At 33.9% G+C, this 21,989-nt stretch overlaps 1 protein-coding gene across 1 annotated transcript; it reads left to right on the plus strand.

Annotated features, from left to right (window-relative positions):
- Positions 1-5,311: 5,311 nt before the first annotated feature.
- On the plus strand, positions 5,312-16,065 carry LOC117175241. The gene is made up of 2 exons (XM_033364920.1): positions 5,312-5,402; positions 14,744-16,065. Exon 2 carries the CDS (start codon positions 14,767-14,769, stop codon positions 16,063-16,065), a length of 1,299 nt encoding a protein of 432 aa, XP_033220811.1. The 5' UTR covers positions 5,312-5,402; positions 14,744-14,766.
- Positions 16,066-21,989: the final 5,924 nt, after the last annotated feature.

The raw sequence follows: 21,989 nt of genomic DNA on the forward strand, positions 1-21,989 counted from the left end.
GCGGACGAGTTATTATTTTTTATTCTTGTTGATTAAATATTTTTCAAATGTAACGGGATCTTAAAAAGACATCAAGTACCATAATTTTTATCTAATTTGTGAGAAGAAATTCGTAATAAATGTTTACATCATTAAAATTTGAACTTTGTCGGCTGTCAAATTTTAAATATATACGGGCTTAAATGCAAAAACACGAATTTTACAGGAGAACTAAACAACTGTTTAACTTTTACGCAAATAATTTTAAACAAAAAAGTTCAACAGTGTTTCGAGGTACTGTTAGACTTTATAGAAGCATGAAACGAATATCTTGGAAGAAGCATCTTTCTCCGAGAAAACCTTTGTCAAAGGTACAGCGTGTTCTCATAAACTCTGATTTTTAAATATAAAAAGTTGTTTAGCTGTTTAAATGTTTAATTTAAGAGAAAAACAAGACAATACTTTTGAGCTATTGCTTAGTTCTATTGAATCGCAAAAAGTACTTTAAAAAAGATAACCATGTGCGAGAAAGCCCTGGTCAAATATCGGCATGCACCAGAAAGCTTCTATTTCAACACATAAAACGTAAATTTTGCAGCCACTATTTCTTTCCAAGAATTCATCATTTTTGAAGGACAAACTTCAAAAAATCAGAATCTACACGTGCTCTGAAAATCAATGACACCGCGGTGAAATCACACTATGTAGCATGGCACTTACGCCAGCACGCGTCGTTGCACTTACGCCCGTATGCACTGACTTTTTTTCTTATCCCACTTTCGAATCAAACTGGATCAAAATCTTCCACAGGGACACGAGTTAGGGGGAAACAATTTGTTAAATTCAATAAACCGATTTTCGCAAATTTAGCACTTACACCCGTATGCAGTGTGGCCCTTCATTTATTTTTAAACTTTAAAGTAATACTGTTAAAACAATGTTTTGAAGATTAAATTTAATTGACCTGTTTATGATTTTATTTTAATATAACAAGTTTTATCAAATAAATTGTATGGATGAGCATATCCAGGTATGTTATTATTTTTTGTATATTGGAAAATAAATTTCAATTTGGGGAGATCATGTGTCAGAATTATTAATATTTTATACCTCTAAAGTGGTACCCATAGAAAGGCCAGCGTACAGAATATAAGCCAAAGGCCTTGTGGTCGAATACGCTCTAACTTCGAAAATAATTCTTGATGCGATCCTGATCAAAATTTGTTATGGGAATGACCCCCAATGTGCTCAAGTATTAGAAGCTCCGGAAGGCAGTAGTGCGTGTTATTCTCATGCTTTTGGTAATCAATACCTACAAGTGAATGCTTTTTCACAACTGCAGTGCTATGTGTAGTACATGTGACTGGGTATGAACAAAATAAATCATGTGTGCTTATGTGAAAAAGAGGGATTGGGCGGTATTTGTTGTGTTTAAGAATGTTAAAATATATTCCGTGTTTTCAGAGAGTGTAACTGTAAGTGAACACAGTAAAAAAAAGTGTTCAAAATGATACCGAAATCAATATCATTGTGATATGCAACGAAAATGATACCGAAAACAAGAGCATTTTGATCAGCCGGAATGAATGCTCGAATTTTGAGTTCATAATAACTTGATTCGGGATCATGTATGAAGTCAAACCAAGATGGCTGACGTTCTTAGAGTACTTTAGCTCATGTGCAAGCTTTTTATGGATTATGATCTTGCAGTGTACTTGAAAAATTAAAAAAAATAACAAAATCTGACATTAGAACATATCATCTGTTAAGTGTAGTTGTCACTTGCAAGCGGTTAGATATAATTTTAAGGTTATGTCGTTATGACACAGGCGCCAAGAATTTGCGGCCATTTTGTTTAGTCTGACAAATGAACCAAAAAATAAGATCAAATTCATGCAAATGGACAAATCATTATGATCTCGAGGTCCAAATGATCGTTGGAGCAAAATGATCTCCAACAAAATTGAGCTTTTTTACTGTGAAAAGTATGAGTAACGATGTTTAAAAGTAAGTAGGGGGAAGGTAATGTTGCGAATGTGGCAGGGGGGGTGTTAAGAATATTCTGTGTGTGTGTGTGTGTGTTTGAGTGCATGCATGTGTATGAAGAGAAGAATTTAGTATATGTGATTAATTATGTCATAAGAGATTGTAATGTGGAAGGTTCAGGTGGTTAGCGCGGTCTTAGCAAGGAGGGGATGATATGTATTCAATGGGTGAGTTAGCATAAGCCGCAGCAGAAAGAGAGGGTATTCATGAGTGCGAATGAAAATGAGGAAGAGGTTTTAAAGTGTAGGCTGAAGTGAGGGCGTAGGGCTGATTAACTTTGCATTACATAATGTGTGATCTGTGTGCGTGAATACGTGTTAGTGTTAATTTGAGCATTGCAGGTCAATGAGTGTAAGCATACAAAATATTGCGCATTTATTAGTGTAGAAGGGGATTAATATACTGTTTGTTGGTGTGCGGACGATTGGTATTTTGTTTATCACTGGGTATATGAAAGCGTATGTAGGATGAGAGTACTGTATTTGTGCGCTAGTAAATAAGGTTAAGGTGTGTACACAGTAAAAAAAGTATCAACTTTGTTGCAGATCAATTTGTTATAACGATCATTTGACACTAGAGATCATAATATGATCTGCCCATTAGTGACATTAGTGACAACTACATTTAACAGGTGATATTTTCGAATATCAGATTTCGTTATTTTTTTAACTTTTCAAGTACACTGCTCGATCAGAAACCATAAAAACGTTGCATATGAGCTGTAGGAACGTCAGCCATTTTGGTTTGATTTCATAATTGATCCCGAATCAGATCATGATGATCTCAAAAGTCAATCATTCACTCCGGCCGATCAAAATGCTCTTGAATTAGGTATCATTTTTGTTGCATATCAAAGTTAAATTGATTTCGATATCATTTTCAACACTTTTTTTTCTGTGTAAGTGTAGAAGTAGGAAGGGGTTGTTTTCTTGAGCGCCTGTATCAGTAGATTAAATTTACAGGCGTTAGTACTTCGTGTGTGATTTTATGTTTCTTGTGAGTGTTTGACTGAAAAATTAACAATATTTTTTAGGCTTACACTTATTGTTTTTTAACCCTCAAACCAACACTCACACGCATTCACGCACACACATCACATTTTATAAAACACAAAAGTGATACCTCTAGGCCCTAACTTCAACGTAAAGTTGAACCCCTCTTCCACATTTTCAATCAGACTCATCAACATCCTCTCTTTCTGATGAGATTTGTACTTACTCACCCATTTAATACACATCCCCCCTTCTTGCTCACACCATACTAAACCCCTGACCCGCCCAACATACCAATTTTACATACAAACGATTACATACACTTAAACAAACAAAAACTCTTAACAGCCTCCACCACCATAATTGCACAAAACGCTCCCCCTACTCACTCTCCTACACCGTCATCCACCCTTTCCACTCGCAGTTACTCTCTGTGACTCCTCCTCACAAAAGAACGAACTATCTTCACACACGAAAAATACCCCCCTTTCTGTCACACACACGCATACATGAATTCTCTGGTACATACCCAATTACACACGAATAACACTACAGTTGCGAAGAAGTATGTACTTATGGGTATTGATTACCATAAACACGAGAATAACACTCAATAAAACCTTCCGGAGCTTCTAATACCTGGACACTTGATTACTGGGGGTTATCCCCATAACAAATTTTGATCAGCATTACATAGAGAATTATTCCTTGAAGTTGCAGTGAATGTGAGCGAAAGGCGTTTTACTTACATTTTATGCGCGGTCCTTTTGTATAAGTGAATTGTTCGTATTTTTAGTATTAGCCAATTTTTAAAGACTTTTTCTTTTAATTTTGCGGAAGAAAAATAGGAAATAGGAGCCTTTGACTTGTATATTTTAGAATCAATATAAAACAAATACTGCAAACATTTAAATATCGATCAAAAATATGGTAACATTTTATTTTCATCTTTTTTTCTTTTGTATGATGATAAAGGGAAACATACGAAAGTTAGCAAAAAGTCACTGATTCTGTAAATAATTGTCCTTTATGATAGGAACCACTTATTATAGGCGATGAATCTTGAAATACACAAATATCTTACGATAAATCTTATGAATGTTTTATGCTTGAACATAGTGTCTATGGTGGAGAAAATGTAAACAAGGATTTCTCCAAAAAAAAACTAGTTTGGGCCTAAACACCATGCGCGTATAGGAGTATGGAAGTAGTAGTTATAGGAGCAGCAAAATATTTAAGTTTTTAAATCACGATCGCGTTGACTTTGTATTCCAATAGGAATTACAGCTATTTTAACAACACAATCCATTTGTTTAATTGAGGTGAAACCATTTTAACATACCGAGATCTGCATGTCAAGCGACACATTTTCTCTAAGTGTTCTCGCATCTTAGTTCGCATACTAGTATAAATTAATTGTTGTATTACTGTGATCCATTTGAGTATTGACATCAACAGTGATTTGTTTTGTGGGCAATGAAATTGTATTATATATTTTAGAATTCAGCATTTTTTCAAAAAGTGTATATTATATGATGGTGTTGCTTGCATAGACGGTTCTCAAACACTGAGCGTAAGGTGGAAGTTTCATAATATGTGGTTTCTGTCAACAGATTGAATTTTATTCTACGCACCACCTAAATACAGCATATACAGAGATCACAAGCCTTCATGGTTGCATGGTTTCATAGTTGTCTACTATTATTGAATATATTAATCCGTACGTAAGCGGAAGCTTTCCTATTTTTGTTAATTCCATTTTTTTAACTGCAGATCAGCAGGCTACTTTGTTACAAGAAATAAGTGTTTATCTTCGATGCCTACTTTATTCAATTTATTGAGATCAATTTATCACTGTTTAAAATTTTCATTATATAAAGTGTTCTAATTCCTGTTTGAGTTCTTAGATGTGTTTAAGAAATAAGTTTAATCGAATACATAGCTTTTGGTGATTTGTGTACAGTTCAGTGTCTAAAAGTAAACTGAATGTGTGGAGACCTCCAAAAATATAATATAATAATTTAATATATTAATAAATAATACTATCTCATCCCGATACTTTTTAATATATTTCCCACTTGGCGTGAAGTCAAATTGTTCTCAGTTATTCTGATAAAAGGGATCCCAAAATAAACTAGCCCGGCAAAGTTGACTTGTCCCCACGTTAGGCACTAGGTAGGAATCGACATGTAGAGCCAGGGAGTGCTAACTGCAGACGCGTGGCCGGCACGTGTTAGCGAAGTGGCGTGTGACCTCGCCGGGGAGCATTTAACTTGAATGAATTAGACGAGCGAACGAGACCTGTTCCTTTTGGTAGGCTTCACACTTTTCAATAATAAAGACAGATGGATCATCACCGCACGTGTCAATGACATCAAGCTTGCCGTAAGTTGCGACTTATAATTTGACAGTTGTATAATTCGTCCCGTTATAAAAAGACTCTATTTTAAAAAATAATATTTAAACTAATCGATTCTTTTATATGATCCAACTTAAGTTTAACTTGCACGTCAATTTACAATTTGAACAGAATTTCCTCATTCTAAAACAAAATTTAAAGAGGTATTTGATTTTTAGATATCTATTCTGGTTCATTACTTTTTACATTGCAAGGTTGTGACAGATGACTCACTTTACCTTTATCTCTCTGCCTCACTATTGAGCAGAACTAAAACCTGAGATGAGATACCTACATTCGCAGTGAAATATAGCGTAAAGTTTATAATCTTCGCCATGTTTTGTAACTAGGAGTTTTTTCAATAAGATATTCAGGTCAAAATAGCTGAAAAGTAGCATGAAATAAGAACCTAACCAACATTCGCACGATTCTACAGGAGAGAAAAAGACATCCTAAATATTCGAATTTTTAATTTAAAAAAGGAATCTTTTTGGAGATAAATTAGTGTTGAATTAAACCTCGAAAAGCTTATATGTAAAATTATGTAAGGTTTCAAGAAAAATTAGATTTAAATTTAAAAAGATATTCATAATCTTATTTCTAGCTACCGAGATGCTTAATCATTACACCAAAGTTTTAATTGAAACATAGTATTAGGTTTTGCACAAAATATACGGGGATGGTTTATTTTGGATCGAGGGGAACTTTTTCTCAAATTTGGACCATTATAAAAAATACAATTTCATATTTAAAACAAGGAGAATTTGCTTGTTAGCTATTGAGTGCGAGACATGCTACCTTTTTATTAGAGAAAATTCATTTTACGTTCACGTAGAATCCGAATAGAAATTAACTGTGAATTCCCGAATCCTTTTGCAAATAAGATTAGGTTACTCAACTAAAATCTTTACATTTCCACATGAAAGAATCACCTAAAAATGGTTATTTGCTACCATCCTAAGTTAGTGCGACAACAAGAAATCTATTAAGGACAACTACTGCCGTTCTTAGAAATAAATTAATAGAAGGAAAAACCACAACCACTTAAGTGGTAGCGGCATACATCACAAACTAAAGTAGTTGGCAACACTAGTTTATTTACTTTATTAATGGTTCCATCTAAATATCATGGTGAGTGTAGGCGTTACGAGAATTGTTGGAAAATTGGAAAACAATATTATATATTATAAGAAAATGATTATAAATTTAGTCTTCTACTCTGTTATAAGTACAAGTAATGAATAGGGCTCTTAATCCCGGGATGGTTCACCAAGATACAGAGACATTTGAAAGCACCCTGTCGCGCGACGCGTGCCGTCCATAACGATTCCCCCAAAGTTACGACTTCAAATTATGAGATTAAGCTCTCCGTCCTGAACTGTTTCTATCTTGTCTGTTATACCGCAAGTGAGATAACTAAGAATCCAGATTTTCTTTATCGGAAGTATATGATTCACATACTGTTTATTTATGTAGTTTTTTATCTGTTAAAAAACTGAAATATTATGTGAAATATTCTTTCAAGTTATGATTCTTCGATCATGCTTTCGACTCTTTCTATGCCTGCGCTTCGAGCTGCGACTGTTTATGTTATAGCGATAAGTATAGTCTAAACTTTGGTAACATTCCTAAATGAGATCACGAATTCGACGGAAACATTTTTTGAAAAGAGCCCTTGTCCCATGCAAGGACGAGAACGTCATCATAAAATCTGCGCCAGTTAATTGCCTGCTCTAGAACTTGAACGATCACTTGAGAAATCTTTAAGAATTTTTTTTGTCAGTTTGTTGCCACCAAAACTGTGAGAAAATCAACGAGGCTCTATTCAGAGTTTTCTTTTAACCGCGTGAGGCTCTATTCAGAGTATTCTTTTAACCGAGTGAGGCTCTATTCAGAGTTTTCTTAACAACAAGTGAGGGTCTACTAAGAGTTTTTTCTAAAAAAAGTGGGAATCTAATAAGAGTTTTCTTTACAAATGAGTGAGACTCTATTCAGAGTTTTCTTTTGAAACCGCGTGAAGCTCTATTAAGAGTTTTCTTTAAATGGAGTGAGGTTATTTTAACGAGTTTTCTTATATTTTGGGTGTGAAATAAGTGTTTCTGTTGAATTCTTGACAAGTGGTAACTTTTTCTCGTTCATACATTTTGTGAACTGTCTAGTTTGTGAGTAGTATAATTTTTAAGCTCTTTACATTTTAACTGATATCTTTAAGTTTATTCAGAAACTCCGCGAAGTGTTAACCGTCTGTGGTTTTTGAACATTAAATTATGTTATTAATTCAAATAAACGTTATTTGAGTGAAATGTGTGTGTTTTGATTCCGATCACCAGTGCAACGTAACACACACACTATTCAGTATGCCGTTAAATATTGTATAAAAACCTCTGAAGAAGGTTAACAGATATTTAAACAAATAAATGGTATAATCTCTCTTCGGAAAACAGGGACTAGAAATCCAAACTAGAACCTTTATTTATAAGTTGAATATAGAAAAATCCCAGCTGGATTGGCCAAGCTCAATCGAAAAGTCATTACAAGTTTTTGTCGACTCAATCAAGAAGTTAATGTCCTTTAACCTGTGAGAAGTCCCAGAGGATTCTCAGCCTCAGTTGAACTGAGCAAAGAAGTGGACGGGTCTCACATGCCTGGTAAAATGGATTGCCGCTTTATGATTGATCGTCTATTGGTTTGCCGGGCTCGTGCAGCTTTTTCTACTGATTTTCTTTCTTGTAGGTTTTTATTATAGATCTCTCAGTTATTATCAAGATATATTTGTCTTTCTTGATTCTTTATATATGAAATAATATTTATTTACCCACATAAAAACTTATTTCTTAACAGTCATCTGAATAAGATTTCATTATGTATATGTACGGTTGGGTGCAGTAATGATGATTTTGCATTCTTAGAAGACACTTCTTTTAGTTTGCTTTGTACATTATGTTATGAAAAAAATGAAGATAAAGTGCATTTAAAAAATAAAAGAAAAGTTATTGCACCCAAACGGTCATATTCAAGTCACAATTGATTCTCGCTGTTTTAAATTATAAATACTTCAAAGGCTTGACCACTTAGAGCACCATAACACTCTTTGGATTTATTATTTGGTGTCCTCGTATAAATCGCAAACTGTATTAGTCAAGTTACCTCCTGGTTCACCAAGACAAGATCGGAAAATTTCTGATTACCCAGTGATAGTTCAAAATACTGATCCAGCCAGTGACCATTTCGCTTGTTCAGTTTAAGAGGGTAAGAGGGTATATTAGATTCTGCTAGCAATGAAAAATAGGTCCTGGTAAATGCGATGTAAAGATTGGAAAAGTTGATAAACTTTAAAATCTTAGGTTAATCGCTTACATATTATTATAACATAAGTCTGGAGAGACAGACACCGGGCCGAGGGTATGGCTTAATTTTGCTATGTTGTTTACTTTCCTCGTTTCGCACCCACCCTATTTGAATAGAATTTTGTAGAGTTAGGATGTCAATAAGATTGCCAATAGAAAATAGAACGTATTTTATTTTTTGAATCAGGTCTTTAAAATATTATAGTGAACTTACTTATCATAGTTAATTAAATATTAGTTATAGAATTAAAGTTGGTTTAGATGTGGTCATCTCCAAATTAAAGTATAGATTTAAGTCTGGTATTATAAAAATAAATAATCCTTTCAAGCTTATAGATACTTAGTTGGACAGATAATTTGAGGAAGGATGACCGGAGGCGTCGCTTCTCTTCGCTGTATGCATAGATGTATATATACAATAGTGCTTTTTGCCAGGAGTGGTCGATTTAACGTTGTTCATTTCTTTTCTCGGATGAGAATACGTTACACAAGATGATTCAAGTATTAGTAAGATCTACGCTCCTCAATTTTGTGATACATAACAGATAAATGTTTGAAAAAATATTTTTATACATGTTTTCAAAATATTGAAATTAGTTTCAACACGCCTATATACACAGCAAAAAAGTACTTAATTTAAGTCGAAAATTCGGCTTATTTTGAGGTGTCACAAAAAGAAGCATAGGCAATCTGAAATTGAGAATTACATCTGAACATTAAATTAAGGGAATTAGATTCCTGAAGTTCAGGTCGGGACTATTATGGAAATTCAGGGAGGCATGACCTGAAATTCAGGTATGGACGCTCTAGAATTAAGAATATATGTGTTCTGAAAGCTAGAGTAAACTTAAGTTAATGCACTATCCTAACTGAAATTAAGGTTAATATTCTAACTAAAAACCAGGAATTTCTCACGCCCTACCGACACTCATCAGATTCTTATATAATAGTTATTCGTTTTAGAAAATATATAAGTTAGGTTCAAACTTGTAAGAAAATACAGGAAAAGTAGGAAAAATAAAAAAAAACGGTATATTGGGGGCAGGTGCGATCCAAAATCTTCAGACGATTGCGTTCCGTAATGTATTGAAAGGGCGCTCACGTTACGAAGTACAAAGTTTTGTAATAATTTAATTATTTTTATGGGTTTAATAATCGAAATATTGGCTGACAACTGGAACTGATTTTGCTGCAGCACTTCTTTATATCCGTAAAACAAAAACTCCACGAAATATTGAAACATAGCACCATAGCCAACACTGACCAGCTCGACATGGAGTATTGGAGTAGGATGCGACTAGAATAAATCGCCACGAGCTGCATAGTCGTGCAAGCGTTCTGTAATGTCATGCAAGGTAGTACGAACCTGAAATTCAGGAAAGTTATATTCCTTTATTTTAGGCAACGAAAGCCTTACAGGTTATTTCAGGTTCCCTTCAACTTACTTTCAGAACTGAATATTGAAATTTAGGAGGATACTTTACTTTATTCCAGTAGAAAAATGCTGATTTCTTATTTAAGATAAGTTAGTGCTTTATTCAGGATAGTTTTGACACTTAATTTCAGGTACTTCCTTAATTTAAGTCAAATCTGAAATTAAGTCGAATATAACTTTAAGTATTTAATTTTACGGTGTACTACCGTGATATTTAAAAAATAAGGATAAAAATATATAAAATGAGTTTTTTATTTCTTTAAAATCATAGAAGAAAGATATAATCAAATATGCAGATTGTCAATATAATCAACGATAATTTTTTAAAATAATTATTGTATTAAAGTATACCAGACGAATCTACCATTCAGGCCTTATTGCCAAACGTCGACCGAGTCTCAGGGGACGTAATATTTTGTAAGAAAGCAGTACGAAGATCCGGGAAAGGCAGCGTATACAAATAAAAAATTATTAATTGCAAAATGAAATCAAATGATTTTAAAAATTGTGGAAAGAATGAAGTACATTGATATAACCCAGTATAGTTGATTGCTTAAGAAAGATAAAATAAACCATTTTTAAAAATTTGGAAACAATTTTGGTACTAAGAAATTTTCTGAATTTGTTAATAGTTTGTTTTTGCTGATATTTAAAAATTGATTAACATTCTTAATTTTTTATTAAAATAACGTTACTGAAAAAAATAAAAACACATAAATAACCATTATTTAATGCTAAAATATTTTAAATATCATAAGGTAATTAATAAACTCGGAAACATGTTTCGTTGAATCGATGAGATTTGTATTGAATTAAGTAAAGAATTTTCAATAATTGTACTGAACAATTTCATTAATATAATTAATAAATAAATGTTCCTAGAAATTCGCAATTTTCTAAAAAATACTACAAAAAATACGATTACGTCTTTTTGAAGATTTCGATTGTTGTTTTTATAAAAAGTTGATTTTCGTACAAAATTATTAACTTATTAATTATGTATTAAGTATATTTGAGATGAATTTAACATTAATAAATCTTTTCTCCAAAAAATGGTATCAGATTATTGTTAAATATATTCTTAGGGTTTTAGAATTAAAAAATGATTACGCTTTTTTAGATATTACCTCATTTGATAAGACCTCGCCGAAAACTCAAACATAAGAATAACCCGACCAGAGACCCACTAGCTCCCGCCCAGAGCCTGAAGAATAACCGCACAAAAATTATTGAAGAAAAAGGTCCAAAAAGCCCTTGACCAACCACTAACCAGGCCCCGACTGATATTTTGATAACAAAAAGCCGAACTAGCCCCCGATTAGTCCCCGACTGGGTGATTTGTCAAAATGAATAACCCGACTAGCCCCCGATTAGTGCCCGACTTCTAATAGGGCCAAATATGGTTATTTCCACACGTGTTACACTACCACGCAAAAAAATCTGTTTCCGCGTCTGGAGATCAGACCATGTTTGCTGAATTCGAATCCGAGGTCCCACAAAACTGTAGCACGTGAGAGTTCTAACATAACCTCAAAAACCCTCATAATTTATTTTGCTTAGATCGGGGGTCAACCCATGTTTAACGTATGTTTTTGTGGTCGCTGAATCCGAATCTGAGTTTTAAAAAACTTTAGCACGTGAAGGTGTTAACATAACTTCAAAAAATCTCATAATTTTTTTTGCGCTGAAACAAAGGCATAGAAGACCGTCGGCATTAGCGCTAACCCGATGTACACACCGCGAGGAAGTTTCACGATCGGATTTTGTAGGTACAGCATATATTCCTTCCAAGGGCTTCATCTTCAATATAAAAATGATGCATAGAATTCTTAACGACTAGCATAAATGACTAGTTGAATCAATAAAATGTAAATCAAAACCCTGACGTGCTGGAACTTTGTAGACTACAGATTCGTATTAAGCGACCCCAAAAACTTATAGTAAACATCGTCTAACCCCCGGACTCGAAAAAATTTTTATAAGGTTTTTCGGGGTTATGTCGGAACCTTGACATGTTGGGTTTTTGTGCACCTGGGATTCAGATTCAGCGACCCCAAAAACATATAATAAACTTAGTCTGACCACGGACTCGAAAAAAAATCGTTCAGATTTTTTGAGGTTATGTCAGAACCCTGAATTTCTGGGGGTTTTTAGACCTCAGATTCGGATCAGTCAACCCCAAAAACAGATATTAAACATGGTCTGACCTCTAGACTCGGAAACAGATTTTTTTGTGTGGCTATGATTATCTGGGTTTGCTCTTTATTCAAATCCTGCTTTCTTATATATCAACACGCGGAGAAAAATGTACGCTCACACTTAAAATCTAAATATTTATGGTAAACATATTTTATGTTTGAATCGAAGGTTTTTTTCGAAAGAAAAAAGCACTTTTATAAATCATTTTACTACATCTAAACAATTTACAGCATTGTTCTTACTGGCCAGAGATCAAAGCATTAAGAATCATAATTTGTTCACAAGATTACATACACTATACATGAAACATACTTGACTATTTTGACTTTGTGTAAAATGAAATTCTCTAATTTATTATCTTCAATGTACATAAAAATAAATATGCACGCTCATAATGACGATTTCATAATATTGAGATATTAATTTTAATATAAATTGGTATTTTAAATTTAATACTATTTTTAACAGTGTAATTATATAAGCTTAACGAAGTGAATAATCGGTTTTGCCAGCATTTTCCACGAAATTAACTAATAAGTTTCATCAAGTGTCTAACATTTGGGAAGTTTCAGTTGAACATGCAATTATTTTTACGCCTAATGTTTTAAAAAGATTACAAATGTTATTAGCAGTACTATCTTATGCTTTAAACATCTACATTTGAATAACCATATTTTTCACCGTAAATAAATAAGTAGTAATGAAAGTATATTTTTTCAAATCATATAAGTCAAAAGTAAACACAATTTTACCGCATATAAGAATACTCTACATAAATATCAATTCTAAAAGAGAATTGTACATGTGTCAGCACAGGATTTTGTTGAATCTGTTTTGGAATTTCCCTAGAGTCTAGGCTGTTGATCTGAGCTTTAATGTGATGAAATCACATTAAAATTATTTAGCAGCATTACAAATTTTTTCTGCTTTATTTACTAAATTCACTATGCAAGTCTATTATATATAAAGATTACTTTATTGTTTTCATATTTCAGAGTAATATATACAACTAAGTAACATGCAACCATCATTCAAACCAGGAAGTGCGTAAACATCAATCATAATGCGATTCAGCATCCACGGCCATTAAAATGTCGAGTCTGCCAAAGTTCGATGGTCGAAAAAAGTGCAGTGCATGCAGTGTTAAAAATGTATTCAGTATCGTTTGTCAGGTTGAAATATATAGGTACGAGTCCAGAACGTTCAGTAACCAGTGCTCCATAGGGTTGTGCTGCGCAGAGATGAGAGCGCGACACATGTGTCGAACCTGAAATATGTAGGCGTGGCTACTACAGACTAGCAGACGCGTCTCGGCGACTGAATATGTTCACCCCTCAAGGACGCTCCACCCCCGAACAAGGTTGGACAAGCTATGATTGGCTCGAGCCACCCTCGGCCGCCTCCACCTGCCTCCTGCTACTTCGCCCGACTAACCCCTAAATACGGGGGTGCGCGAAAGCAGTCTCTCGTTTGAGCGTGGACCGCTGGTCCGTCGTCTCTGCAGTCTTCTCAGTTCATTCTCGGGTGGTAGTGATTCGTGTGTTCGGTCTACTCAAGTGCGACAGATGCTTCTGTAGAATTGTAGGAATTCAACATTTCGATTATCATATTGAGGGTGAAAAAGAGAGCTTCTCGACAAGAAGCGGATGTAATCAGCTATTCCCATTTAAGGTGAATAATCATCCGCAGTTACATCTTAAATTCTCTACGGTGTTTGTGAAAATATTAACGTAAAAGTGTATAATGATGATCGAAATGCAGTTACAATATTTGGACTACTAGTCTGACACTTTCAAGGACATTCATTGCGTCCGATCTAATTCTATAAAATTCAATTAACTCCATATTTTTCAAAAGTGTTTTTTTAATTTTATTTTTATTGCATTGAGCAAAAAAAAAGTAAGTTTATGAAAATTGTAATGAACTGGTTTAACAGGGACTTTTTAATGATTTATTAGTTCCTTATTTAATTTCATTAGAAACTTTTATTTTAAATTAAAGAGTTTTTAAGAAGATTACTGAGTATTGAGTGTTCATTTTTCCGCCATTTATCTGTTTCTTTAGGGTTAAAAGGAAATCGTTTAAAAGAACTTCCGATTGCTTGAAATATGCAATAAAAAGTGCGCAAAGTATTGCTTCGGATTTTTAATTAAAGAAAATTTTATGAATTTTAATATGCTTAGTCCAGATAAATATAAAAAAGCATCCTTTTTAAATTTATTCTAAGATCTATAAGTATGGCTGCTGTATTTCTTTTAAGAAAAAATTTGTAATTATTAGGTACTTATCTTAGTTGTATGATGAAAGCTTGAACCGTTATTTATAATGGTATTCTCACTGCTCGCAGGTTGGCTGTTCGTTATCAGCACGATGACAATGGAAGATCGTTCCGCAGGCTTGGAACGCGCGGCACCTGCTACATCAACAACTACGACGATATCATCTCTGAATACAATTTGCGATGACGGGTCCTCCGATGCCTCCTACCCTCTACGAAGAACCAGTAAGCGGACTTTTGATGTTGCCTTCCTAGTGGCACCGGACGAGAATCTTGCAAGACGGCAGAACGAGAAACTCCGTCTAGTTTCTACAGAAAGACTGTCAGATATGATGAAGGTTCGTTCCCAAGATGAACTAACGGAGAACCATCAAGATCCAGATTCTCAGGAAAGGTTGCCTCAAAACCTTACAATGAAACAATACAGAAGGAGATCGCATGACTGCACTGAAAGTTCTCTCAGCCTACCTTACGTATCATCAAGGACATTAACTCCAACCTCCCCAGGACTATCGCCGGAACCAGATGACCGGCGATACAACCATATCAGATCACAGAAAACTCCTAGTCCACCCCAATTTTCTCAGCAGCCGCAAATGCTTCTAAATAGATGCGTTGATTTGATTGAACCAATTGGACTAGCTTGTGAAACACCCTGTGCTGAGCGACAAGTTGAATCCAGAAGCGCTTTTACAAAGGTGTCTTTGAACACACCAAGAAACGGCTTCACTGATGGACAAACATCGCCTAGATCATCTATATCGCCTGACAGAGCGAGCTACCAAAGCAGTGTTAGTCCACCCGTTCTTCCAATAACTGTAAATTCTCCATACAAATATAGTGCTTTTTCCAACAAGATGGGGTATCCTTTCTTAATGGGGTCTGATACAGCACAAGCTAACATCTTGGATAATTTAAAAATCCCCCATCCACCAAGAATACCAAGTCCAAAATTGGCGGGCTTCAGACCCGATTTACCACAGATGTACTCAAATATGCCATATAATTCGATTTCGGTCTTTCCTCCAATGACTGAGGCTCTAGCGAGACCAAGATTCCTCGCCACCGCTGCCAGTGTTGCGGGACTTCTACCACAATCGTTGGCTGCACTGACTCTTCCAGCGCAGAATGTGTGCGCCAAATGCAACCTTTCTTTCCGCATGACCTCAGATCTCGTATATCACATGAGGTCGCATCACAAGAACGAAAGTGCAGGTGAAGCTTCGAGACGGCGACGGGAGGAAAAGCTTAGGTGTCCGGTCTGTGATGAAAGCTTCAGAGAACGACACCATCTAACGCGACACATGACCGCCCATCAGGATAAGGAGAGCGATGCGATCGTTGATCAGGTGGACGTCAAACGGAGGGCAGCCCCTATCCACGGCAAGTGACAACGCAGATCGCTGTCCACAGATCACTTTTCTACTGTAAGATACCACTAAAAATACTTAATTGGTAGGTGAGGGTAATTTTCAAATATATAGATAATCCTTTTTTTCTCATAATTCTGGATAAACGGTAGCAAATTTTTTAAACAATTAATGGCCATGCAAATTGTAATGGTGCTTTTTTAAATATAAGTAATATCATTGTCAAAGCAGAGACTCATCAGATGATTTTGAAACTTATAAAACGTTTATAACTTCAAAAACTCTTCAAAACAGATTTAAACCAATTTTCTCTCTGTTGACTTGATTTAAGATGAGCACAGGCAAAGAGACGCATTTAAGTGTGATGTTGGGATATATCATTTTCAATTTCAGCTTTCAATCATTCTTTATAAATGTATAACATATGTTATATATGCCATATGGGTATTCAGAAGCCTTCAAACCATGAAAGGAGAAATTCAAAACCAAAACTAGATTAGTTGTTGCACAATTGTGATGGATAAGTGATAAGTTAATTTTGTTACGGATAGAATGATGATAATGTTCTACCAGCATCTTACAAAACTAAATTTTTTAATTAGAAAAATTTGGAAGGAGAAATTTTAGAGAATAGATAACTAAGTGATGGAATGCAATGCCATGTTCGAATGTCACAATTGCATTTTTCATACCCTTAATTTGAATTTGAACAATTTTTTTTAAAAGTTGAACAATTTTCTTTTTCAATTTTGTTAAATACCTCAGGAAAACCACGAACATGGCAATACATTTTTAAATTAAAAATAATTCAGGATAATATATTCTAGTAAGTAATAATAAACTAACACTCAGACACATTCCCTGTCTAGTCAATATTAAGTAGAACAATTTGTACATATATGGTATTATCGACGAGGTCGAATACGCTTTACTTATTTCAGTACGAATCTATAATAGAGCACGCACTAAGATTGTATATGTACCAAAAAAGAAGTCTATATAGAAAGAATCATAAAGTGACTTACAGTTAGCCACCCAACGGGGTTCCCCCTAATTTGCCGTACGTCCCATCTAAGCTGGTTTACAGAAAAAAATGACTGTCTGCCAACATTTTAAGTTTAAATTATTACAATCGATTTAATGTGAATTTACCATCGAATCAGGAAAATCCTCTTTAATACATTTTAAAAAACTTACATTTGGAACATATGCGAAATTGATGAATTATCAAATTGTTTCTATGAGCAATCTGAATTGCTGTACTAATAAGTTGATTTTGAAAATTTACTTATCGCGATTGTCTAACGTTTGAAGTCAATGAGTTCTCTCAATTTATAGAAATAATGTTTTCCTAAATTTAAGAAAAGGAAGTATCTGTGTCATATAAGTTGTAAAGCTGTCTCATTTAAAAATAAAATTCTTTATTTTATTTATGTTTTTACAATGAGTAAAGTAAGCTGCTGGTATCGATAGACAATTTTTTTCTGTGTTTTAATATTTAAAAATCACAACAAAAATTTGAATGTTTTCAATCACTTTTACTTTACAAGGTGATTTAGTCAGTTTAGTGAAACGGAGTTTTTCTTGTTGTTCATGTGTTTTAGTTCTCCGATGTTATGATATTTGAAAATGGAAAATTATGCACAACTATGACTTTTCTTTGTTAGAACTTTGAAGATTGGCGAAAGAAGAAGCATCTAAAATATCGTTGGATAGCAATTAATATCCATTTCTTTGTAAATCTAAAATTTCTGCAAGGACAGCATATATTTTATGAAAATTTTTTTTTTCTCAATCATTTGGAACATCTATAATGTACATTTTGTACGTATGAGGTATACAGATCAATTCTATATGTAATGTCATTCCATAGCATTTCGACGTGATAGATTGAATGAACGAATGCGGAAGAGGCGATAGGAGGCGGGGCCAGAGTGTAAACCACGTTGGATCGCTGAGCGGCAATAAATAGATCGTAAACTAGAACCACGTCACACATAAACCGTCGGAGCGCGCATAATGGTAGGAAACAATGAATGCCGTAATCGGAAACAGTGCTGGTTTGTTATCTGCCATTTACACTCCATTTAACTTCAAACAGTGAATCGGCCGGCGCGCATTCGCGTTTTAAATACATGGCGACCTATCTCCGAACCGAATCCACCCCTCCAACAGGCGGCTTAACATAGGGTTAAGCGCTTGCCTGCAAATGGCTTAATATTGTCCGAAATTACGTAATTTATTGTCACCGCTTCTCCGCCAACTGCGATTAACCATTATAGGTAACACCAAGCTGTTCTACTGTTCTCTGATGTTTTTGTACAGTTACAGGATTGCATGAGCTGTGTAAATATAAATTCTAAATTGATATTATTAAAAGAAGCTTTAAAAAGAAATTTTTCAGATAATTTGATATTATGGAAAAGATATTTCAACTATATTCGTGCAGAAATGTCCCAATTGGCGTCAGCGGTGCATGAAACGCTGCACGCTATACGGCTACACGGTTAGAGGTTTGATTTGCACCGTTTTTAAATAAATCAACATCAAAGTGTAGTATTTTTATAGCTAACCCTGCTAATTTATTCTAACAATTTAATGCAAAATGAAGAAGTGTTTAACTTTCTGGTGATAGTTTGCATACAGTTGCTGGCAAAAAAGAGTTAAAAAGAAATAAGAATAAAGATGATTGTACCGTATATTATACACAGAAAAGAAACGATATAGCTGAGAGAACAATATTTTTGTCCTCAGAACTAGAAAGTTTAATTCTTGTACCAACACTACCGGCTGTTCCTCGCAACCGTACCAGTATAGGCGTAGCAGCTATACTAGTATTCCTAAACGTCATATTGCTCCACGAAGGATACCAACTCGTAGACGTGACAATACGTTTTATGACAATTCTATTGAAAGTTGTGGTGGTACAAACTAAAATCTACGCGCACACACACACTCATTCGCGAAAACGCTGTTTTTCTGATTCCGGAGGTCTCAAAACGTGGAAATTTGACAAAAAACGAGACAATACGAAGAAGCTTTTAGAAGAAAAAACTCCTTGATCAAATGACACCTCTCTTCCATTTTAGGGTTAGAGTCACACGTGAATGCGAAGCAGTGTATTGGTCCAGAAACAAATCAGTATAGTTACATCACCGATACCGCATGGGTCGAGACACTATATACCCGTATTTCGCTTAACTAAAATTCTGTATAGTTCGAGCGGCAATACTGTTTTTTCCTTGTATCAATATAATTATAAAATTATATGGATTCATATATAATTTCTAGTACTATTGTTACATGTTACATATGTTACATACATACGATACAATTCTCATTATTCTTGTTTTTTAAACTTATTTTTCGAGAGGGTTTTGGGGATTAGAACAAAATTTCGGAGGGTGGGTTGCAGCAGCACACAGGTAAATATTTTTATATTATGTAGATGTTTCAAGAATTTAGGAGGGTGGGGCGTGAATCAAACCCTAAATAAAACTAAATTTAAATAACTTAAAATGACAGAAATAACTAGCATTTTGATTTGTATCGAATAATGCAATATTCCGGTAATTGAAGAAATCAACAGAGTAATAAACCATTGCAATTTTTATTAATGTTTATAATGTCTGAAAAAATGTATGTTAACAAATTTCAAACAGTAATACTTTATCTATGGAGAATTATGTGAATGTTTAATATAATTTTCGAATTACCCTTTAGGTCACGTCTCCATTTTATTGGCGCAGTCAAAATTAACCTGTTACAAATGCTCGAGCAAGTCATTTTTTTCGTAAAACATAAACTAATTAGTTTATTTCATTACTAAAACAAACATTATTGGTATCAAAAGAATATCTCTATAATTTAAAGTCTTAGCTTATAGTGAGAACCGAAATTAAACATAAAGAAGTATACATGCATTACATTTTTAACCCGGTTCGCCTTTACAATCTCTCAATACATCTCAGTCGTGAATTGTATATGTCGTAGCCTAATTGGCTAAGTGTGTAATTAGACATTTCATAAAATATCCAGACAGTTCATGAATTGATAGCGAATTGTGCAATAATCGCAGGTTGCGCTCTCTTTTTAAAATTGTTAGTATTTTATTTATGAACCTATAAACAATTAGTGTAATAGATTCAAGTTTCACTATCTGTCTGGATATTTGAGTTATTTCATGAAACGACTAACGTGCTATCGAGCACATAGTGTAACAAAGTTCAATGAATATATAATTTGAAGTAATCATCATCCATAATCATAAGTGGCTAATAAATACATACATACGCTTTTCTTTACATCTGAATTAGTAAGAAATAACTAATCAGTTAGTTTCGATTCATTTATTACAATTTCTTCATTAGGAACGTCAACCTATCATTGTTATAGGAAATTTCCAACTTGCAATTATATATTTACTAATTTACTCTGGAATGTATTATTTTTGATAAAGTTTGCTATTAACATTTAACAGTCAATTAGTAATTTTCTACTGTAATGATTAGTCGATAATGGTTTTAAGAACAATTTGACACTGCTTCATTATTCAGTTCATATTACACTAATTCAGATTTAGAGAATGTTTTACAAGGATCCACAAATTCTTCGATTTTTCAAAGTAAAGTGGTTTCCAAGATAAATCGATTGTACTGATGACTAATCCTAAATCAAAAAATAACCATCTGCAGACGAATTTTCAATTTACGTTTGAACATTACAGTTTATCAGATAGAAAATATTTAAATTATACATAAATCTCATGCAAACTTTCCAAATTGTGCAGCATAGTATTATCATAGTTTGTTTTCGCTTCGGGAATCTTTTGATAACTTTAAACTACTCGCCTGTTATTACTTCCATCAGTCTGAAAAGCAACTAAATAACGAATATTACTAAATTTCTGGTTTATGCAAATGTTATCAGCACTAAAAGATATATATGCATAATAGTTATTAGATTTTAAAATAATTCGTCTTGTATTTAATCTCTAAGGCCATACGCATCAATATCATCGTCAAATTGGTGTTAAACTTGCGTAAAAATCCCAATTTATAACTGAACATATGACATTCATAAGAAATTTCCATATTCTAACATTATTTTACATATACCAATGATCCCTATGTTTTATATGTGGATATCGACGTCTCTATATATATTTTTTTAAGTAAGCCTCGTATGATAAGATTGTAGTGCAAGTTTTGTTTTGTTGTATAAAAAAATTTATTTCTTCAGAATATGTTATATAAAAACTGTTGTAACACATTGATGTAAATAACACTTTGTACATAAACCCTGTATTTATTGGAAATTGTTGTTAATGAATAAAAGAATATCAAAAGAATCAAGTTTACTTATTTGAGTACTGCGAATTGGATATGATAGTTAATTCCACAACGACAGATGATAAATTAAGGATGGTTATTTTAAAAAAAATCGCCTTTTTCTCATTATGGTTGCTGTTTCTATAAACCAAGCTCTTCCTTTCAGAAAGCATAAATATACCTTTACGTCAGCAGCTCGGCCCAGAAACAGTATGGCTGGACTCCGATAACAGTTTTGCAAGAAGAGGATTGATCCTTGCAAGTCCTCTCTTTTCCGGCCACCGACATTTCCCATCCTTCTCTTGCCCGACCAGTACTAAATCATTGGAAGCCGATTACACGGCAACAGATTAATTTCTGGCCATCCCGTGGTACTAACTTCTCTTCGCATGTCGTCACTGAATTGATAGTTGTTACTGTTTTTGCTCGCTATGGTGGGGATAATGTAACTTATTTATTTCTTCTTGATATAATTTTAATAAATGCTTACTTTAAAGAAAAATTAAGTAACAATTTAAACTTTAGTAGATATTTATATAAAGTTTTGCTGAGATTTACAAAAATGGCGAGAAACTAAAAATTTAATTGTAAACATCAAGAAAAATTACAATTAAT

This window comes from Belonocnema kinseyi, chromosome 1 (genome assembly GCF_010883055.1).
Source record: "Belonocnema kinseyi isolate 2016_QV_RU_SX_M_011 chromosome 1, B_treatae_v1, whole genome shotgun sequence".
Classification (NCBI taxonomy): Eukaryota; Metazoa; Arthropoda; class Insecta; order Hymenoptera; family Cynipidae; genus Belonocnema; species Belonocnema kinseyi.